This window comes from Phasianus colchicus, chromosome 37 (assembly GCF_987193195.1).
Source record: "Phasianus colchicus chromosome 37, bPhaCol1.hap1.1, whole genome shotgun sequence".
NCBI classification, from domain to species: Eukaryota; Metazoa; Chordata; class Aves; order Galliformes; family Phasianidae; genus Phasianus; species Phasianus colchicus.
In genome coordinates, this window is record NC_143472.1 from 2,418,047 (window position 1) to 2,437,797 (window position 19,751).

Here is a 19,751-nt window from a genome sequence, read left to right on the forward strand (position 1 = left end):
CAAATATTGAGGGTGGGGGGCAATTAGTGGGGCTGGGGGGGCGGATAGTGGGGTTGGGGGGCAAATATTGGGGCTGGGGGGGTGGATAGTGGGGTTGGGGGGCAATTATTGGGGCTGGGGGGCGGATAGTGGGGTTGGGGGGGTGAATAGTGGGGCTGGGGGGGCGGATAGTGGGGTTGGGGGGCAAATATTGGGGCTGGGGGGCGGATAGTGGGGTCGGGGGGGCAAATAGTGGGGCTGGGGGGGGTTGGGGGGCAAATATTGAGGCTGGGGGGCAATTAGTGGGGTTGGGGGGCAAATAGTGGGGCTGGGGGGGTGGATATTGGGGTTGGGGGGGGCAGATATTGGGATTGGGGGGTGGATAATGGGGGCGGGGGGGCAAATATTGGGGCTGGGGGGGCAATTATGGGGGCTGTGGGGCGGATAGTGGGGCTGGGTGGCAATTATGGGGACTGGGGGGGTGGATAGTGGGGCTGGGGGGGGGCAAATATTGGGGTTGGGGGGCAATTAGTGGGGCTGGGGGGCAATTAGTGGGGCTGGGGGGCAGATATTGGGGCTGGGGGCAATTAGTGGGGTCAATGGGGGTCGGGGGGGTTCTGGGGGGGTCCTGGGGGGGTCGTGGGGGTCCTAAAGGGGGTTTGGGGTCCTGGGGGGGGTCCTGGAGGGGGGGTTGGGGTCTGGAGGACCTTGGGGGGGTTGTGAGGTGGGGGGGGATCTGGGGGGGTTCTGGGGGGGTCCTGGGGGGGTCGTTGGGGTCCTAAAGGGGATTTGGGGTCCTGGGGGGGTCCTGGAGGGGGGGTTGGGGTCTGGAGGACCTTGGGGGGGGGGCCAGAGGTGAGGGGGGGGTCCATGGGGGTTCCGAGGGGTTTGGGGTCTTGGGGGGGTCCTGAGGGGGTCCTGGGTGTGGGGGAGGGCTGGGGGGGGGGTCCGGGGGGGTCGTTGGGGTCCTAAAAAGATTTTGGGGGGGGTCCTGAGGGGGTTTGGGGTCCGGGGGGGGGATTTGGGGTCTTGAGGAGCTTGGGGGGGAGGTTGTGAGGTGGGGGGGGGTCCATGGGGGTTCCGAGGGGGTCCTGGGTGTGGGGGGGGCTGGGGGGGTTCTGGGGGGGTCGTTGGGGTCCTAAAGGGGATTTGGGGTCCTGGGGGGGTCCTGGAGGGGGGGGTTGGGGTCTGGAGGACCTTGGGGGGGGGGGCCAGAGGTGAGGGGGGGGGTCCATGGGGGTTCCGAGGGGTTTGGGGTCTTGGGGGGGTCCTGAGGGGGTCCTGGGTGTGGGGGGGGGCTGGGGGGGGGGGCCCGGGGGGGTCGTTGGGGTCCTAAAGGGGATTTGGGGTCCTGGGGGGGTCCTGGAGGGGGGGGTTGGGGTCTGGAGGACCTTGGGGAGGGTCCTGGGGGGGTTTGGGGTCCGGGGGGGGGATTTGGGGTCTTGAGGAGCTTGGGGGGAGGGGTCCATGGGGGTCCTGAGAGGGTCCCGGGTGTGGGGGGGGGCTGGGGGGGTTCTGGGGGGGTCGTGGGGGTCCAAAGGGGATTTGGGGTCCTGAGGGGGTCCTGGGTGTGGGGGGGGCTGGGGGGGGGGGGGCAGGGGGGTTGTTGGGGTCCTAAAGGGAATTTGGGGGGGTCCTGAGGGGGTTTGGGGTCCGGGGGGGGGATTTGGGGTCTTGAGGGGCTTGGGGGGAGGGTTTATGGGGGTCCCGAGGGGGTTTGGGGTGTGGGGGGGGGCTGGGGGGGTTCTGGGGGGGTCGTTGGGGTCCTAAAGGGGATTTGGGGTCCTGGGGGGGTCCTGAGGGGGTTTGGAGTCTGGGGGGGTCCTGGGGGGTTCCTGGAGGGGGGGGTTGGGGTCTGGAGGACCTTGGGGGGGGGTCCAGAGGTGAGGGGGGGGGTCCATGGGGGTTCCGAGGGGTTTGGGGTCTTGGGGGGGTCCTGAGGGGGTCCTGGGTGTGGGGGGGGGCTGGGGGGGGGTCCGGGGGGGTTGTTGGCGTCCTAAAAAGATTTTGGGGGGTTCTGAGGGGGTTTGGGATGTGGGGGGGGGTCGTGGGGGTCCAAAGGGGATTTGGGGTCCTGGGGGGGTCCTGGAGGGGGGGGTTGGGGTCTGGAGGACCTTGGGGGGGTTGTGAGGTGGGGGGAGGTCTGGGGGGGTTCTGGGGGGGTCCTGGGGGGGTCGTTTGGGTCCAAAGGGGATTTGGGGTCCTGGGGGGGGTCCTGGAGGGGGGGTTGGGGTCTGGAGGACTTTGGGGGGGGGGTCCAGAGGTGACGGGGGGGGTCCATGGGGGTCCCGAGGGGGTCCCGGGTGTGGGGGGGGGCTGGGGGGGGGGTCCGGGGGGGTCGTTGGGGTCCTAAAGGGAATTTGGGGGGATTCTGGGGGTCCTGAGGGGGTTTGGGGTCCGGGGGGGGGTCCAGGGGGGGGGGGGGGTCCCAAGGTCGCCCCGGGGGGGGTGGGGGGGGGGGATTGGGGTCCCATGGGGGGGGGGGTGTTTTAAGGGGGGGGGGTCCGCACCGTGGCAGCCGCCGTTGAGGCCGCGGAAGCCGGGGGGGCACGGGGTGCACAAAAACCCCCCCGGCGTGTTTTCGCAGCGCGAATCCGGGCACGACGCCGCCTCCGAGCATTCGTCGATGTCTGCGGGGGCGGGGGGGGTCACGGGGTCGTGGGGTCACGGGGTCATGGGGTCATGGGGTCACGGGGTCACGGGGTCGTGGGGTCATGGGGTCATGGGGATATGGGGTCATGGGGGGTTATGGGGGTATGGGGGGGTTTGGGGTAATGGGGGGCTATGGGGTTATGGGGGGGGGTATGTGGTCATGGGGGGTCATGGGGTCATGGGGTTATGGGGTCATGGGGTTATGGGGTTATGGGGTCACGGGGGGTGTGGGGTCATGGGGTCATGGGGTCACGGGGTTATGGGGTCATGGGGTCATGGAGGGAGTGTGGGGTTATGGGGTCATGGGGTTATGGGGTCACAGGGTTATGGGGTCGTGGGGTCATGGGGTCACGGAGGGAGTGTGGGGTTATGGGGTCTTGGGGTTATGGGGTCACGGGGTTATGGGGTCGTGGGGTTATGGGGTCGTGGGGTTATGGGGTCACGGGGTCATGGGGTCATGGGGTCACGGGGTCATGGGGTCATGGGGTTATGGGGTCATGGGGGGTTATGGGGTTATGGAGGGGGTGTGGGGTAATGGGGGTGTGGGGTCATGGGGTCATGGGGTCATGGGGTCGTGGGGTCATGGGGTCATGGGGTCACGGGGGGTGTGGGGTCATGGGGTTATGGGGTCATGGGGGGGTTATGGGGTCATGGGGTCATGGGGGGGTATGGGGGTATGGGGGGGTTTGGGGTAATGGGGGGTTATGGGGTTATGGGGGGAGGGGTATGTGGTCATGGGGGGTTATGGGGTCATGGGGTTATGGGGTTGTGGGGTCATGGGGTCATGGGGTTATGGGGTTATGGGGTCATGGGGGGGTATGGGGTTATGGGGGTATGGGGTCATGGGGGGGTATGGGGGTATGGGGGGGGTCATGGGGGTGTGGGGTCATGGGGTCGTGGGGTCACGGGGTCACGGGGTCATGGGGTCACGGGGTCGTGGGGTCATGGGGTCATGGGGTCACGGGGTTATGGGGTCGTGGGGTCATGGGGTCACGGAGGGAGTGTGGGGTTATGGGGTCGTGGGGTTATGGGGTCACGGGGTCATGGGGTCGTGGGGTTATGGGGTCACGGGGTCATGGGGTCATGGGGTTATGGGGTCATGGGGGAGTTATGGGGTCATGGTGTCATGGGGTCATGGGGGGTATGGGGTCATGGGGTTATGGGGTCGTGGGGTCATGGGGTTATGAGGGTATGGAGGGTTATGGGGTTATGGGGTTATGGGGTCACGGGGTTATGGGGTCACGGGGCCATGGGGGGGTATGGGGGTATGGGGGGGTTTGGGGTAATGGGGGGTTATGGGGTTATGGGGGGAGGGGTATGTGGTCATGGGGGGTTATGGGGTCATGGGGTTATGGGGTTGTGGGGTCATGGGGTCATGGGGTTATGGGGTCATGGGGGGGTTTGGGGTTGTGGGGGGGTATGGGGTTATGGGGGCGTCTCAGGGGGTTATGGGGTTATGGGGGGTTATGGGGTCATGGGGGGGTATGGGGTCACGGGGGGGTATGTGGGTATGGGGGGGGTATGGGGTTATGGGGGGGGGTTGGGGGTGTTATGGGGGGTTATGGGGGGTTATGGGGTCATGGGGGGTTATGGGGTCATGGCGGGGGGTATGGGGTCATGGGGGGGTTATGGGGGGTTATGGGGTTATGGGGGGGTTTGGGGTTATGGGGGGGTCTCAGGGGGTTATGGGGTTATGGGGGGTTATGGGGTCATGGGGGGGGGTATGGGGTTATGGGGGTATGGGGGGATATGGGGGGGGGTTTGGGGTTATGGGGGGGTTATGGGGTTATGGGGGGGTATGGGGTTATGGGGGTATGGGGTTATGGGGGTGTATGTGGGGGTTTGGGGTTATGGGGGGTTATGGGGGGGCGCGGGGGGGTCACCGGGGGGGGTTATGGGGTTATGGGGGGTTACGGGGTCACGGGGGGGGTATGGGGTTATGGGAGTATGGGGTTATGGAGGATTATGGGGTTGGGGGGTTATGGGGGGGTTATGGGGTTATGGGGGGGTTTGGGGTTATGGGGGAGTATGGGGGGGTTATGGGGTTATGGGGGGGGGTTGGGGCTATGGGGGTATGGGGGGGTATGGGGGGGTTATGGGGGGGTTATGGGGTCATGGGGGGGTATAGGGTTATGGGGGTATGGGGTTATGGAGGGTATGGGGTTATGGGGGGATATGGGGGGGTTATGGAGGATATGGGGTTATGAGGAGTTATGGGGGGGTTATGGGGTTATGGGGGGGGGTTGGGGCTATGGGGGTATGGGGTTATGGGGGAAGGTATGGGGTTATGGGGGGGTTATGGGGTTATGGGGGGTGTATGAGGTTATGGGGGGGCACTGGGGGGGTCACCGGGGGGGGGGCTCAGGGGGGTATGGGGTTATGGGGGGGTTACGGGGGGGTTATGGGGTTATAGGGGGGTATGTGGGGGCGCGGGGGGGCCACCGGGGGGGGCTCAGGGGGGTATGGGGTTATGGGGGGTATGGGGTTATGGGGGTATGGGGTTATGGGGGGTATGGGGGGTTATGGGGGTATGGGGTTATGGGGGGGGTATGGGAGTGGTATGGGGGGATATGGGGGGGGTAATGGGGTTATGGGGGGGTTATGGGGTTTAGGGGGGATTGGGGTTATGGGGATTATGGGGGGGTTATGGGGGGGTTATGGGGGGGCTATGGAGTTCTATAGGGCTCTATGGGGCGCTATGGGACTCTATGGGGCACTATGGGGTGTCATGTGGTCCGATAGGGCTCTAAGGGGCTCTATGAGGTGCTATGGGGCTCTATGAGGCTCTTTGGGGCGCTATGGGGCTCTATGAGGCTCTATGAGGCTATTTGGGGCGCTATGGGGCTCTATGGGGCTCTATGGGGCGCTATGGGGTGCTATGGGGCTCTATGGGGTGCTATGAGGCTCTATGAGGCTGTAAGGGGTGCTATGGGGCGCTATGGGGCTCTATGGGGCTCTATGGGGCTCTATGAGGCTCTAAGGGGCTCTATGGGGCTCTATGGGGCACTATGAGGCTCTAAGGGGCTCTATGGGGCTCTATGGGGCACTATGGGGTGCTATGGGGCACTATGGGGCACTATGGGGCCCTATTCGGCTCTATGAGGCTCTATGGGGCGCTATGAGGCTCTATGGGGCGCTGTGAGGCTCTATGAGGCTCTAAGGGGCGCTATGGGGCACTATGGGATACTATGGGGTGCTATGGGGCCCTATTCGGCTCTATGAGGCGCTATGGGGCGCTATGGGGCGCTATGAGGCACTATGGGGCCCTATTCGGCTCTATGGGGCGCTATGGGGCGCTATGAGGCTCTATGAGGCTCTATGGGGCGCTATGGGGCGCTATGAGGCTCTATGAGGCTCTTTGGGGCGCTATGGGGCGCTATGGGGCTCTTTGGGGCTCTATGAGGCGCTATGGGGCGCTATGGGGCTCTATGGGGCGCTGTGAGGCTCTATGAGGCTCTATGGGGCGCTATGGGGCTCTATGAGGCTCTATGGGGCGCTATGGGGCGCTATGAGGCTCTATGGGGCCCTATGGGGCGCTGTGAGGCTCTATGAGGCTCTAAGGGGCGCTATGGGGCGCTATGGGGCTCTATGAGGCTCTATGAGGCTGTAAGGGGCGCTGTGAGGCTCTATGAGGCTCTTTGGGGCGCTATGGGGCTCTATGGGGCTCTATGAGGCTCTATGGCGCTCTATGGGGCGCTATGGGGCGCTATGGGGCGCTATGGGGCTCTATGGGGCTCTATGGGGCTGCCCACCCTCGCAGATCCTGGCTCCCTTCCTGCGGTATCCGCGGCGGCAGTCGCAGCTGAAATGGCCGGGGCTGTTGGTGCAGCTGCCGCCGTCCCCGCAGATGTCGGCGCGGGAGCACTCGTCGATGTCTGCGCCCCATAACCGCGTCACCACAACACCGCGCCACCCCATCACCGAGCCACCCCATAACCGCGTCACCCCATCACCGAGCCACCCCATAACTGCGTCACCCCATCACTGAGCCACCCCATCACTGCAGCACCCCATCACCCCATCACCGCGTCACCCCATCACTGCGCCACCCCATAACTGCGTCACCCCATCACTGCAGCACCCCATCACCCCAACACCGAGCCACCCCATAACTGCAGCACCCCATCACCCCATAACCGTGTCACCCCAACACCGTGCCACCCCAACACCGAGCCACCGCAACACTGCAGCACCCCAACACCGAGCCACCCCATAACCGCGTCACCCCATCACCGAGCCACCCCATAACTGCGTCACCCCATCACTGAGCCACCCCATCACTGCAGCACCCCATCACCCCATCACCGCGTCACCCCATCACTGCGCCACCCCATAACTGCGTCACCCCATCACTGCAGCACCCCATCACCCCATAACCGCGTCACCCCAACACCGTGCCACCCCAACACCGAGCCACCCCATAACCGCGTCACCCCAACACCGAGCCACCCCATAACCGCGTCACCACAACACCAAGCCACCCCATCACTGCAGCACCCCATCACCCCATAACTGCAGCACCCCAACACCGCGCCACCCCATCACTGCGTCACCCCATCACTGCAGCACCCCATCACCCCAACACCGAGCCACCCCATCACTGCAGCACCCCATAACCGAGCCACCCCATAACCGCGTCACCCCAACACCGAGCCACCCCATAACCGCGTCACCACAACACCGAGCCACCCCATAACCGCGTCACCCCAACACCGAGCCACCCCATAACCGCGTCACCACAACACCGAGCCACCCCATAACCGCGTCACCCCAACACCGAGCCACCCCATAACCGCGTCACCACAACACCGCGCCACCCCATCACTGCAGCACCCCATCACCCCATAACTGCGTCACCCCATCATTGCGTCACCCCATCACCGCGTCACCCCATCACTGCGTCACCCCAACACTGAGCCACCCCATAACTGCACCACCCCATCACCGCGTCACCCCATCACCCCATAACTGCAGCACCCCAACACCGCGCCACCCCATAACTGCAGCACCCCATCACCCCATAACCACATCACCCCAACACCGAGCCACCCCATCACCGCATCACCCCATCACCCCATAACTGCGTCACCCCATAACTGCAGCACCCCATCACTGAGCCACCCCATAACCGCGTCACCCCAACACCGAGCCACCCCATAACTGCAGCACCCCATAACCGAGCCAACCCAACACTGCAGCACCCCATAACTGAGCCACCCCATAACTGCGTCACCCCAACATCGCGCCACCCCATAACTGCAGCACCCCATCACCCCATAACCGCATCACCCCATAACAGCAGCACCCCATAACTGCAGCACCCCATCACCCCATAACAGCATCACCCCATAACCACGTCACCCCATAGAACCCACCATAAACTTCCCCCCATAGGACCCCCCCCCCATAGGACCCCCCATAGAACCCCCTCCCCCACATCCACCCCCCCCGTATGACCCCCCCATAGGACCCCCCCCACAAGACCCCCCACAAGACCCCTCCCCCAGAAGACCCCCCCCCCATCCAACCCCCCCATAAGACCCCCATAGAAGCCCCCCCCCCAAGACCCCCCCCCCATCCAACCCTCCCATAGGACCCCCATTTCCCCGCCCCCCATAGGACCCCCCCCATAGGACCCTCCCCCATAGAACCCCCCCCCATACGACCCCCCCCCACATCCAACCCCCCCCATAAGACCCCCATAGAAGCCCCCCCCCCCCAAGACCCCCCCTCCATCCAACCCTCCCATAGGACCCCCATTTCCCCCCCCCCATAGGACCCCCCCCACATCCCCCCCCTCCATACGACCCCCCCCCCAAAACCCCCCCCATAGGACCCCCATAGAACCCCCTCCCCATAGGACCCCCCCACATCCCCCCCCTCCATACGACCCCCCCCCCAAAACCCCCCCCATAGGACCCCCATAGAACCCCCCCCCATACGAGCCCCCCCATACGACCCCCCCCCCCATACGACCCCCCCCCATACGACCGGCCCCCATAGGACCCCCCCCACACCCCCCCCCTCCATACGACCCCCCCCCCCCCATAGGACCCCCCCATCGGACCCCCCCCCATAAGACCCCCCCCCATACGACCCCCCCCACATCCAACCCCCCCATACGACCCCCCCCCACAACCACCCCCCCCATAGGACCCCTCCACATCCACCCCCCCCATAGGACCCCCATAGAAGCCCCCCCCCCAAGACCCCCCCCATCCAACCCTCCCATAGGACCCCCATTTCCCCCCCCCCCATACGACCCCCCCCATACGACCCCCCCCCATAGGACCCCCCCCCAATTTCCCCCCCACCTGCGCAGGTCCTCAGCCCGTCGTGCAGCTGCAGGGTGAATCCCCGATGGCAGTGGCAGTTGTACGACCCCCCCGTGTTCATGCACACCCCCCGCCCGGCGCCGCACGGCTCCGCCTCACACTCGTTCACGTCTGTTGCACACGCGTGTGTCACGCTCGCCTACCCCCCCCCGCCCCCCCCCACACCCTTATTACCCCCCCCCTCCCCTCGCTTTCCCACCCCTTCATTCCGCGCCGCCCCCCCCCCACCGCCCCCAGCCCCCCGTCTTCCCCTTGCACACGCGTGTGTCACACTCGCTCCCACACCCCCCCATAGAACCCCCCCATAGAACCCCCCCATAGGACCCCCCCCATAACCCACCCCATAGGACCCCCCCATACGACCCCCCCCCATTCCCCACCCCCCCGAGCCCCCTCCCTTGCACACGCGCGTGTCACGCCCCGCTCACACTGCAGCCTCCCACCCCCGCACCCCCCAACTTTCCTCCAGCCCTCATTCCCCACCCCTCTTGCACACGCGTGTGTCACACCCACCCCACCCCCACCCCACCCCCACCTCCCTCCATTCCCCAACAACCCCCAACCCCCCCCTCTTTGCACACGTGTGTGTCACACACACTCCCACAACCCCATCTTCCCCCCCACCCCCTCCTCCCCCCATTCCCCCAACACCCCCCCACCCGAACCTCCGCCCTCCTTGCACACGCGTGTGTCACACCCCCCACCCCCACCTCCCCCCATTCCCCAAAGCCCCCACACCCAATACTCCCACCCTTGCACACGCGTGTGTCACACCCTGCTCACACTCCAGCCCCCCAAATTTCCTCCCCCCCCATTCCACAACCCCCCACCCCTCCTTGCACACGCGTGTGTCACACTCACCCCACCCCTCCTCCCCCCATTCCACAACCCCCAACCCCCCTCCTTGCACACGCGTGTGTCACACTCACCCCACCCCCTCCTCCCCCCATTCCACAACCCCCAACCCCCCTCCTTGCACACGCGTGTGTCACACTCCCCCCTCCCACCCCCCCACTTAGTCCCCTCCATACCTCACCCCCCACCCCCAAAATTTCCCCCCCACCCTCCCCTCTCCCCCCATCCCCCAACCCCCCCATCCCCCCCTTGCACACTCGTGTGCCCCCCTTGCACACTCACCAGCACAGAGGCGGCGCTGGGGGTGCCAGCGGTAGCCGGGGTGGCAGATGCAGCTGTACCCCCCCGGGCCCATCACACACTCCCCAGGACCACAGATGTTACGGTTCAGTTTGCACTCATCCGTCTCTGGGGGGGGGCAGAAAATATGGGGGGGGGTCCCAGAGGGGTCCTGGGGGGAACCTGGTGGGATTTCGGGGGGGGATTTGGTGGTCCTAGGGGGGGAATTGGGGGTGCTGGAGGGGTTTGGAGGGGGATTTGGGGAGGATCTGGGGGTCCTGGGGGGATTTGGGGGGGATTTGAGGGGTCCTGGGGGGGTCTTGAAGAAGGGTTGGGGGGATTTGGGGAGGATTTGGGGGTCCTGGGGGGATTTGGGGGGCATTAGGGGGGGATTTGGGAGTCCTAGGGGGGGAGTTGGGGGTCCTGGAGGGGTTTGGAGGGGGATTTGGGGAGGATCTGGGGGTCCTGAGGGGATTTGGGGGGGATTTGAGGGGTCCTGGGGAGATTTGGGGGGCATTAGGGGGGGGATTTGGGGGTTCTAGGGGGGAAGTTGGGGGTGCTGGAGGGATTTGGAGGGGGATTTGGGGAGGATCTGGGGGTCCTGGGGGGATATGGGGGGGGATTTGAGGGGTCCTGGGGGGGTCTTGAGGAAGGGTTGGGGGGATTTGGGGGAGGATTTGGGGGTCCAAGGGGGATTTGGGGGGCATTAGGGGGGTGCTGGGGGAAGGCTGGGAGGATTTGGGGGGGATTTGGCGGTCCTAGGGGGGGAGTTGGGGGTCCTGGAGGGGTTTGGAGGGGGATTTGGGGAGGATCTGGGGGTCCTGGGGGGATTTGGGGGGGATTTGGGGAGGATCTGGGGGTCCTGGGGGGCATTAGGGGGGGGATTTGGGGGTCCTAGGGGGGGAGTTGGGGGTCCTGGAGGGGTTTGGAGGGGGATTTGGGGAGGATCTGAGGGTCCTGGGGGGATTTGGGGGGATTTCGTGGGGGATTTGGGGGTCCTAGGGGTGGAGTTGGGGGTCCTGGAGGGGTTTGGAGGGGGATTTGGGGAGGATCTGGGGGTCCTTGGGGGATTTGGGGGGGATTTGAGGGGTCCTGGGGGGTCTTGAGGAAGAGTTGGGGGGATTTGGGGGAGGGTTTGGGGGTCCTGGGGGGATTTGGGGGGCATTGGGGGGGGATTTGGGGGTCCTAGGGGGAGAGTTGGGGGTCCTGGAGGGGTTTGGAGGGGGATTTGGGGAGAATATGGGGGTCCTGGGGGGAACCTGATGTGATTTGGGGGGATTTGGGGGGGATTTGGGGGTCCTAGGGGAGGAATTGGGGGTGCTGGAGGGATTTGGGGGGGATTTGGGGAGGATCTGGGGGACCTGGGGGGAATTGGGGGGGATTTGGGGGGGGTCTCAAGGGGTATTTTGGGGGGGGGGTCCAAGGGGGTATTGGGGGTTATTTGGGGGGGTCCCAGGGGGGCATTGTGGGTTATTTGGGGTGGGGTCTCAGGGCGTATTGGGGGGTATTTGGGGGGGGTCTCGGGGGGTATTGTGAGTTATTTGGGGGGGGGTCTCTCAGGAGGGTGTTGGGGGTATTGGGGGTATTTGGGGGTTATTTGGGGGGGGTCTCAAGGGGTATTTGGGGGGGGGGCTTGGGGGGCATTGTGGGTTAATTGGGGAGGGGGGGTCTCAGGGGGTATTGGGGATATTTGGGGTGTTGTTGGGGGGGAGGGTCTCAAGGGGTATTTGGGGGGGGGGGGGGGTCCAAGGGGGTATTGGGGGTTATTTGGGGGGGGTCCCAGGGGGTTATTAGGGGGGGTCCTGGGGGGCGTTGGGGGTTATTTGGGGGGGGTCTCAAGGGGTATTTGGGGGGGGGGGGTCCAAGGAGGTATTGGGGGTTATTTGGGGGGGGTCCGAGGGGGTATTGTGGGTTATTTGGGGGGGGTCCCGGGGGTTATTTGGGGGGGGTCCCAGGGGGTTATTAGGGGGGGTCCAAGGGGGTATTGTGGGTTATTTGGGGGGGGTCTCGGGGGTTATTTGGGGGGGGTCTCAGGGGGTCTTGGGGGTTATTTGGGGGGGGTCCCAGGGGGTTATTTGGGGGGGGTCCTGGGGGGGTATTGTGGGTTATTTGGGGGGGGGTCCCAGGGGGTTATTAGGGGGGGTCCTGGGGGGCGTTGGGGGTTAATTGGGGGGGGTCTTGGGGGTTATTTGGGGGGGGTCCCGGGGGTCCGTACCGGTGAGCTGAGTGGGCGCCATCTCAGCAGCTCCGCGGCTCTGCAGCTCCGGGAGGCGCCACACGCGGGCCGTGGTGGGCCGCGACAGCAGCTCTGCGTGTGACACGCGTGTCGGGGCGTGTCAGTGCGTGTTCATGTGTGTCAGGGCGTGTTATTGCACCACAACACGCGTGTCGGGGCGTCGGGGTGTGTCAGGGCGTGTCGGGGCGTGTTGGCGCGTGTTAGTGCATCACAACACGCGTGTCGGGGTGTGTCAATGCATGTCCGTGCGTGTTAGTGCGTGCTGATGCGTGTCAATGTGTGTTAGTGCACCACAACACGCGTGTCGGGGCGTGTCAGGGCATCTCCGGGCGTGTCAGCGCGTGTCAATGCATGTCAACACGTGTTTGTGCGTGTTCATGTGTATCAGGGCATGTTAGTGCATCACAACACGCGTGTCGGGGTGTGTCAGTGCATGTCGGGGCATGTCAGCGCGTGTTAGTGCATCACAACACGCGTGTCGGGGTGTGTCAATGCGTGTCAGTGCGTGTTAGTGCGTGCTGACGCGTGTCACTGTGTGTTAGTGCCCCACAGCACGTGTGCCGGGGCGTGTTAGTGCGTGTTGGGGCGTGTCAATGCATGTTAGTGCGTGTTTGTGCGTGTTCATGTGTGTCACTGCATGTTAGTGCATCACAACACGCGTGTCGGGGTGTGTAAGGGCGTGTCGGGGCGTTAGTGCATGTCAATGCATGTCAACGCATGTTAGTGCGTGTTCATGTGTGTCAGGGCATGTTATTGCACCACAACACGCGTGTCGGGGTGTGTCAGTGCGTGTCGGGGCGTGTCAACATGTGTTAACGCGTGTTCATGTGTGTTACTGTGTGTTAGTGCATCACAACACGCGTGTCGGGGTGTGTCAATGCGTGTCCGTGAGTGTTAGTGCGTGTTGATGTGTGCCACTGTGTGTTAGTGCACCACAACACGTGTGTTGGGGCGTGTCAGTGCGTGTCAATGCATGTCAACGCGTGTTAGTGTGTGTTCATGTGTGTCAGCGCGTGTTAGTGGACCACAACACGCATGTCGGAGCGCGTCAATGCATGTCAGTGCATGTCGGGGCGTGCCAATGTGTGTTAATGCATCACAACACGCGTGTTGGGGCGTGTCAGGGCATGCTGATGTGTGTTAATGTGTGTTGGTGTGTGTTAACACGTGTTAGTGCGTGTTGATACGTGTCACTGTGTGTTAGTGCATCACAACACGCGTGTCAGGACGTGTTGGGGTGTGTCAATGCGTGTCAACGCATGTGAATGCATGTCAATGCGTGTCAATGCGTGTCAAGGCGTGTCAATGCATCAACATGCATCTATGTGTCCCAGCGTGTGTCAACGCGTGTCGGCACGTGTCAATGCGTGTCAATGCATGTCAATGCACATGACTGCATATCAATACACGTCAAAGCATTTCAACGCGTGTCAAGGCACATCTATGTGTCCCAACGCGTGTCAACGTGTGTTGGTGCATGTCAATGCATGTCAATGCATGTCAATGCGTGTCAATGCGTGTCAACGCGTGTCAATGCGTGTCAAGGCATGTCAGTGCGTGTCAATGCGTGTCAAGGCATGTCAATGCGTGTCAATGCGTGTCAACACGTGCCAACGCGTGTCAATGCATGTCAACGCATGTCAACGCATGTCAATGCATGTCAACACGTGTCAACGCTTGTCAATGCGTGTCAACGCGTGTCAATGCGTGTCAATGCATGTCAACGCATGTCAATGCATGTCAATGCATGTCAACACGTGTCAACGCTTGTCAATGCGTGTCAATGCGTGTCAATGCATGTCAACGAGTGTCAACGCGTGTCAACGCGTGTCAATGCGTGTCAACGCATGTCAATGCATGTCAACTCGTGTCAACGCATGTCAAAGCGTGTCAATGCATGTCAACGCATGTCAACGAGTGTCAACGCGTGTCAATGCATGTCAACGCGTGTCAAAGCGTGTCAACACGTGTCAATGCATGTCAACGTGTGTCAATGCACGTCAACGCATGTCAATGCATGTCTATGCGTGTCAATGCGTGTCAATGCATGTCAACGCATGTCAATGCGTGTCAACGCGTGTCAATGTGACTCAACGCGTGTCAACGCGTGTCAATGCGTGTCAAGGCGTGTCAAGGCGTGTCAATGCGTGTCCCAGGTGCCCCCCCTCCCCCCCCCCCCTCACCAGGGTACCGCGGTGCCGCGGTGCTGCCGGGCGGCTGCTCCACGCTCTGCTCCTCCGAGTGGCTCCAAAATGCGGGCAACTGGGGGGGGGGGGGGGCAAACAGCTGACCCCCCCCCCCCCCCCCCGACCCCCCCCCCCCACGCCCCCCCCAAATCGCCCCCCATCCCCCCCCCACCTCCTCATGTCCCCCCCCCCTCCAGGACCCCCAGATCTCCCCCAAATCCCCCCACGACCCCTCAAACCCCCCCCAAATCCACCCCAAAACCCCTCTGGGACCACTGCCCCCCCCCTCAGGACCCCCAAATCCCCCCCAAATTGCCCTCAAGGACCCCCAAATCCCCCCATATCCCCCCCAGGACCCCCAATTCTCCCCCAGATTACCCCAAATCACCCTCCAGGACCCCTAGATCTCCCCCAAATCCCCCCACGACCCCTCAAATCCCCCCCAAATCTCCTCAGGACCCCCAAATCCCCCCATATTCTCCCTAAATCCCCTCAGGACCCCCCAAATCCCCCCCCAAATTACCCTCCAGGACCCCCAGATCTCCCCCAAATCCCCCAAGACCCCTCAAATCCCCCCCAAATCCACCCCAAAACCCCTCTGGGACCACTGCCCCCTCCTCAGGACCCCCAAATCCCCCCCAAATCTCCTCAGGACCCCCAAATCCCCCCCAAATCCAACCCAAAACCCCTCTGGGACCACTGCCCCCCCCCTCAGGACCCCCAAATCCCCCCAGGACCCCTCAAACCCACCCCCAAGACCCCCCCCCCCCCCCAACTCACCATGGCCGCGGGGGTCACAGCTGCAAGGGAAGGGTGGGGGGTGAGATGGTGGGGGGTCACGGGGTCACAGGGGTCGTGGGGGGGGTCACGGGGTCATTGGGGTCATGGGGGGGACATGGAGGGGTCATGGGGGGTCACGGGGTCATAGGGGGTCACAAGGTCATAAGGGAATGGGGGACATGGGGTCATTGGGGTCATGGGGGGGACATGGAGGGGTCATGGGGGGTCACGGGTCATGGGGTCACGGGGTCATTGGGGTCATGGGGGACACGGAGGGGTCATGGAGGGTCATTGGGGTCATGGGGTCATGGGGGTCATGGGGGGACACGGAGGGGTCATGGAGGGCCATGGGGTCATGGGGTCACGGGGTCATGGGGGGACATGGGGTCATGGAGTCATAGGGATCAAAGGGTCATTGGGGTCATGGGGGGTCATGGGGGGTCATGGGGGTCACTGGGGTCGTGGGGGGACATGGAGGGGTCATGGGAGGTCAGGGGGCGTTGGGGGTCACGGGGTCATTGGGGTCATGGGGGACATGGGGTCATGGAGGGGACACGGAGGGGTCATGGAGGGTGACGGGGTCATGGGGGTCATTGGGGTCATGGGAGGTCATGGGGGGACATGGAGGGGTCATGGGGGTCACGGGGTCGTGGGGGGACATGGGGTCATTGGGGTCATGGGAGGTCATGGGGGACATGGAGGGGTCATGGAGGGTCATTGGTGTCATGGGGGTCACTGGGTCGTGGGGGGACATGGGGTCATTGGGGTCATGGGGGGTCATGGGGTCATGGAGGGGTCATGGAGGTGATACAGGTGCCATAGGGTGCCATAGGGTGCTATAGAGTTCCATGGGATGCCATAGGGTTTCATGGGGTGCCATGGGGGTGCCATGGGGTGCTATAGGGTGCCATGGGGTGCCATGGGGCACCATGGGGCGCTATGGGGTTGCCATAGAGTTTCATGGGGTGCCATAGGGTGCTATAGGGTGACACTGAGGAACCATGGGGTGCCATGGGGTGCCATGGGGCGCAATGGGGTGCCATAGGGTTCCATGGGGCGCTATGGGGTTGCCATAGAGTTTCATGGGGTGCCATGGGGTGTCATGGGGTGTCATGGGGTGCCATAGGGTGCTATGGGGTGTCATGGGGTGCCATAGGGTCTCATGGGGTGCCATGGGGTCCTATAGGGTGCTATGGGGTTTCATGGGGTGCTATGGGGTGCTATGGGGTGTCATGGGGTGCCATGGGGTGCTATGGGGTGCTATGGGGTGCTATGGGGCGCCATGGGGTTTCATGGGGTGCCATGGGGTGCCATGGGGTTTCATGGGATGCCATAGGGTTTCATGGGGTGCTATGAGGCATCGTAGGGTTTCATGGGGTGCCATGGGGCGCCATGGGGTGCCATGGGGTGCCATGGGGTGCTATGGGGCGCTATGGGGTGCCATGGGGTTTCATGGGGTGCCATGGGGTGCTATGGGGTTTCATGGGGTGCTATGGGGTGCTATGGGGTGTCATGGGGTGCCATGGGGTGCTATAGGGTGCTATGGGGTGCTATGGGGCGCCATGGGGTTTCATGGGGTGCCATGGGGTGCCATGGGGTTTCATGGGATGCCATAGGGTTTCATGGGGTGCTATGAGGCATCGTAGGGTTTCATGGGGTGCCATGGGGCGCCATGGGGTGCCATGGGGTGCCATGGGGTGCTATGGGGCGCTATGGGGTGCCATGGGGTTTCATGGGGTGCCATGGGGTGCCAGTGGTTGCTATGGGGTGCTATGGGGTTTCATGGGATGCCATAGGGTTTCATGGGGTGCCATGGGGCGTCATAGGGTTTCATGGGGCGCCATGGGGTGCTATAGGGTGCCATGGGGTGCCATGGGGTGCTATGGGGTACCATGGGGTTTCATGGGATGCCATAGGGTTTCATGGGGTGCCATGGGGCGTCATAGCGTTTCATGGGGTGCTATGGGGTGCTATAGGGTTTCATGGGGTGCCATGGGGTGCTATGGGGCGCTATGGGGTTGCCATAGAGTTTCATGGGGTGCCATGGGGTGCTATGGGGTGCCATGGGGTACCATAGGGTTTCATGGGGCGCCATGGGGTGCTATGGGGTACCATGGGGTTTCATGGGATGCCATAGGGTTTCATGAGGTGCCATGGGGCGTCATAGCGTTTCATGGGGTGCTATGGGGTGCTATAGGGTTTCATGGGGTGCCATGGGGCGCTATGGGGTGCCATGGGGTGCTATGGGGTGCGATGGGGCGCTATGGGGTTGCCATGGGGTTTCATGGGGTGCCATGGGGTACCATAGGGTGCCATGGGGCGCCATGGGGTGCTATAGGGTGCCATGGGGTGCCATGGGGTGCTATAGGGTGCCATGGGGTGCTATGGGGTTGCCATAGAGTTTCATGGGGTGCCATGGGGTGCCATGGGGTACCATAGGGTATCATGGGGCGCCATGGGGTGCTATAGGGTGCCATGGGGTGCCATGGGGTGCCATGGGGTGCTATGGGGTTTCATGGGATGCCATAGGGTTTCATGGGGTGCCATGGGGCGCTATGGGGCGCTATGGGGTGCTATAGGGCGCTATGGGGCGCTCTGGGGCGCCATGGGGTCCCACCTGCGGCGCTGGGCGGCGGGTCGGGGCGCAGCTGCAGGGTGAAGGCGCTTTCCCCCTGAATGGTGAGCGTCTGGTGCGAGCGCAGCACGTGGTAACCCTTCCCGGCCGGGCAGATGGCCTGGAACGCCGCTGGGGGCGGGGGGCGCAAATCAGACCCACGGCCAGACCCACAGATCCGCGGCCAGCCCCATAGATCCACGGCCAGACCCATAGATACACGTCCAGACCCACAGATCCACGGCCAGCCCCATAGATCTACATCCAGTCTCATAGATCCACAGCCAGCCCCATAGATCCGCGTCCAGCCCCATAAATCCACATGTAGACCCATCAATCCACATCCAGCCCCACAGATCCACGGCCAGACCCACAGATCCGCATCCAGACCCATAGTTCCGCGTCCAGCCCCATAGATCCACGGCCAGACCCATAGAGCCACGTCCAGCCCCATAGATCTACATCCAGTCTCATAGATCCTCGTCCAGCCCCATAGACCCACGGCCAGCCCCATTGATCCACGGCCAGACCCATAGAACTGCGTCCAGCCCCATAGATCCATGGCCAGCCCCATAGATACACGGCCAGCCCATAGATCCGCGTCCAGACCCATAGATCCACGGCCAGACCCATAGATCCACAGCCAGCCCCACAGATCCACGGCCAGCCCCATAGATCTACATCCAGCCTCATAGATCCACATGTAGACCCATCAATCCACATCCAGCCCCACAGATCCACGGCCAGACCCACAGATCCGCATCCAGACCCATAGATCCGCGTCCAGCCCCATAGATCCACGGCCAGACCCATAGAGCCACGGCCAGACCCATAGAGCCACGTCCAGCCCCACAAATCCATGTCCAGTCCCATAGATCTACATCCAGTCTCATAGATCCACAGCCAAGCCCATAGATCCACGTCCAGCCCCATAGATCCACATCCAGCCCCATAGATCCACGTCCAGCCCCATAGGTCCACATCCAGCCCCATAAGTCCACATCCAGCCCCCATATCTCCCCATATCCCCCCCCGACAACCCCCATGACCCCCCATATCCCCCCATAACCCCCCCCAACGACCCCCATAATCCCCCCATATCCCCTATAACCCCTCCTATAACCCCAATGCCCCCCATATCCCCCCATATCCCCCCCCAATGTCCCCCAATATCCCCCCATATCCCCCTATAACCCCCCATACCCCCCATATCCCCTTAAACCCCCCCCATAACCCCCCATATCCCCCTATAGCCCCCCCATATCCCCCCATAACCCCTTATAACCCCCCCATATCCCCCCATAACCCCCCCATATCCCCTCATATCCCCCTATATCCCCCCCATATCCCCCTATAACCCCCCCCATACCCCCCATATCCCCTTAAACCCCCCTTATCCCCCCATATCTCCCCCATATCCCCCCTTATCCCCCCATATCCCCCCATATCCCCCTATAACCCCCCCATATCCCCCCCAATGCCCCCCATAACCCCCCCTATATCCCCCCCAATGCCCCCCAATGCCCTCCATATCCCCCCATATCCCCCCATAACCCCCCCATATCCCCCCCAATGTCCCCCATAACCCCCCCCATATCCCCCCAATGCCCCCCCTAACCCCCCCATATCCCCCCCAATGCCCTCCATATCCCCCCATATCCCCCTATAACCCCCCCAATGCCCCCCATAATCCCCCCTTATCTCCCCATATCCCCCTATAACCCCCCTCATACCCCTCGTATCCCCTTAAACCCCCCCATATCCCCCCATATCCCCCCAAAGCCCCCCCATATCCCCCCATATCCCCCTATAGCCCCCCCTTATCCCCCCATAAC

The 19,751-nt window shown here is 63.4% G+C and overlaps 1 protein-coding gene across 1 annotated transcript in view; it reads right to left on the reverse strand.

The window, feature by feature from the left end:
- The window catches only part of LTBP3 (latent transforming growth factor beta binding protein 3), a 48,816-nt gene that overhangs the window by 17,741 nt on the left and 11,324 nt on the right, over positions 1-19,751 (reverse strand). The window contains exons 8-15 of the mRNA XM_090129699.1: positions 17,920-18,048; positions 15,303-15,322; positions 14,520-14,598; positions 12,316-12,408; positions 10,104-10,229; positions 8,946-9,077; positions 6,384-6,506; positions 2,490-2,609 (exon numbers count right to left, since the gene is read on the reverse strand). Of these exons, the coding sequence (XP_089985825.1) occupies positions 2,490-2,609; positions 6,384-6,506; positions 8,946-9,077; positions 10,104-10,229; positions 12,316-12,408; positions 14,520-14,598; positions 15,303-15,322; positions 17,920-18,048 (822 nt within the window). The remainder of the gene's footprint in view (positions 1-2,489; positions 2,610-6,383; positions 6,507-8,945; positions 9,078-10,103; positions 10,230-12,315; positions 12,409-14,519; positions 14,599-15,302; positions 15,323-17,919; positions 18,049-19,751) is intronic.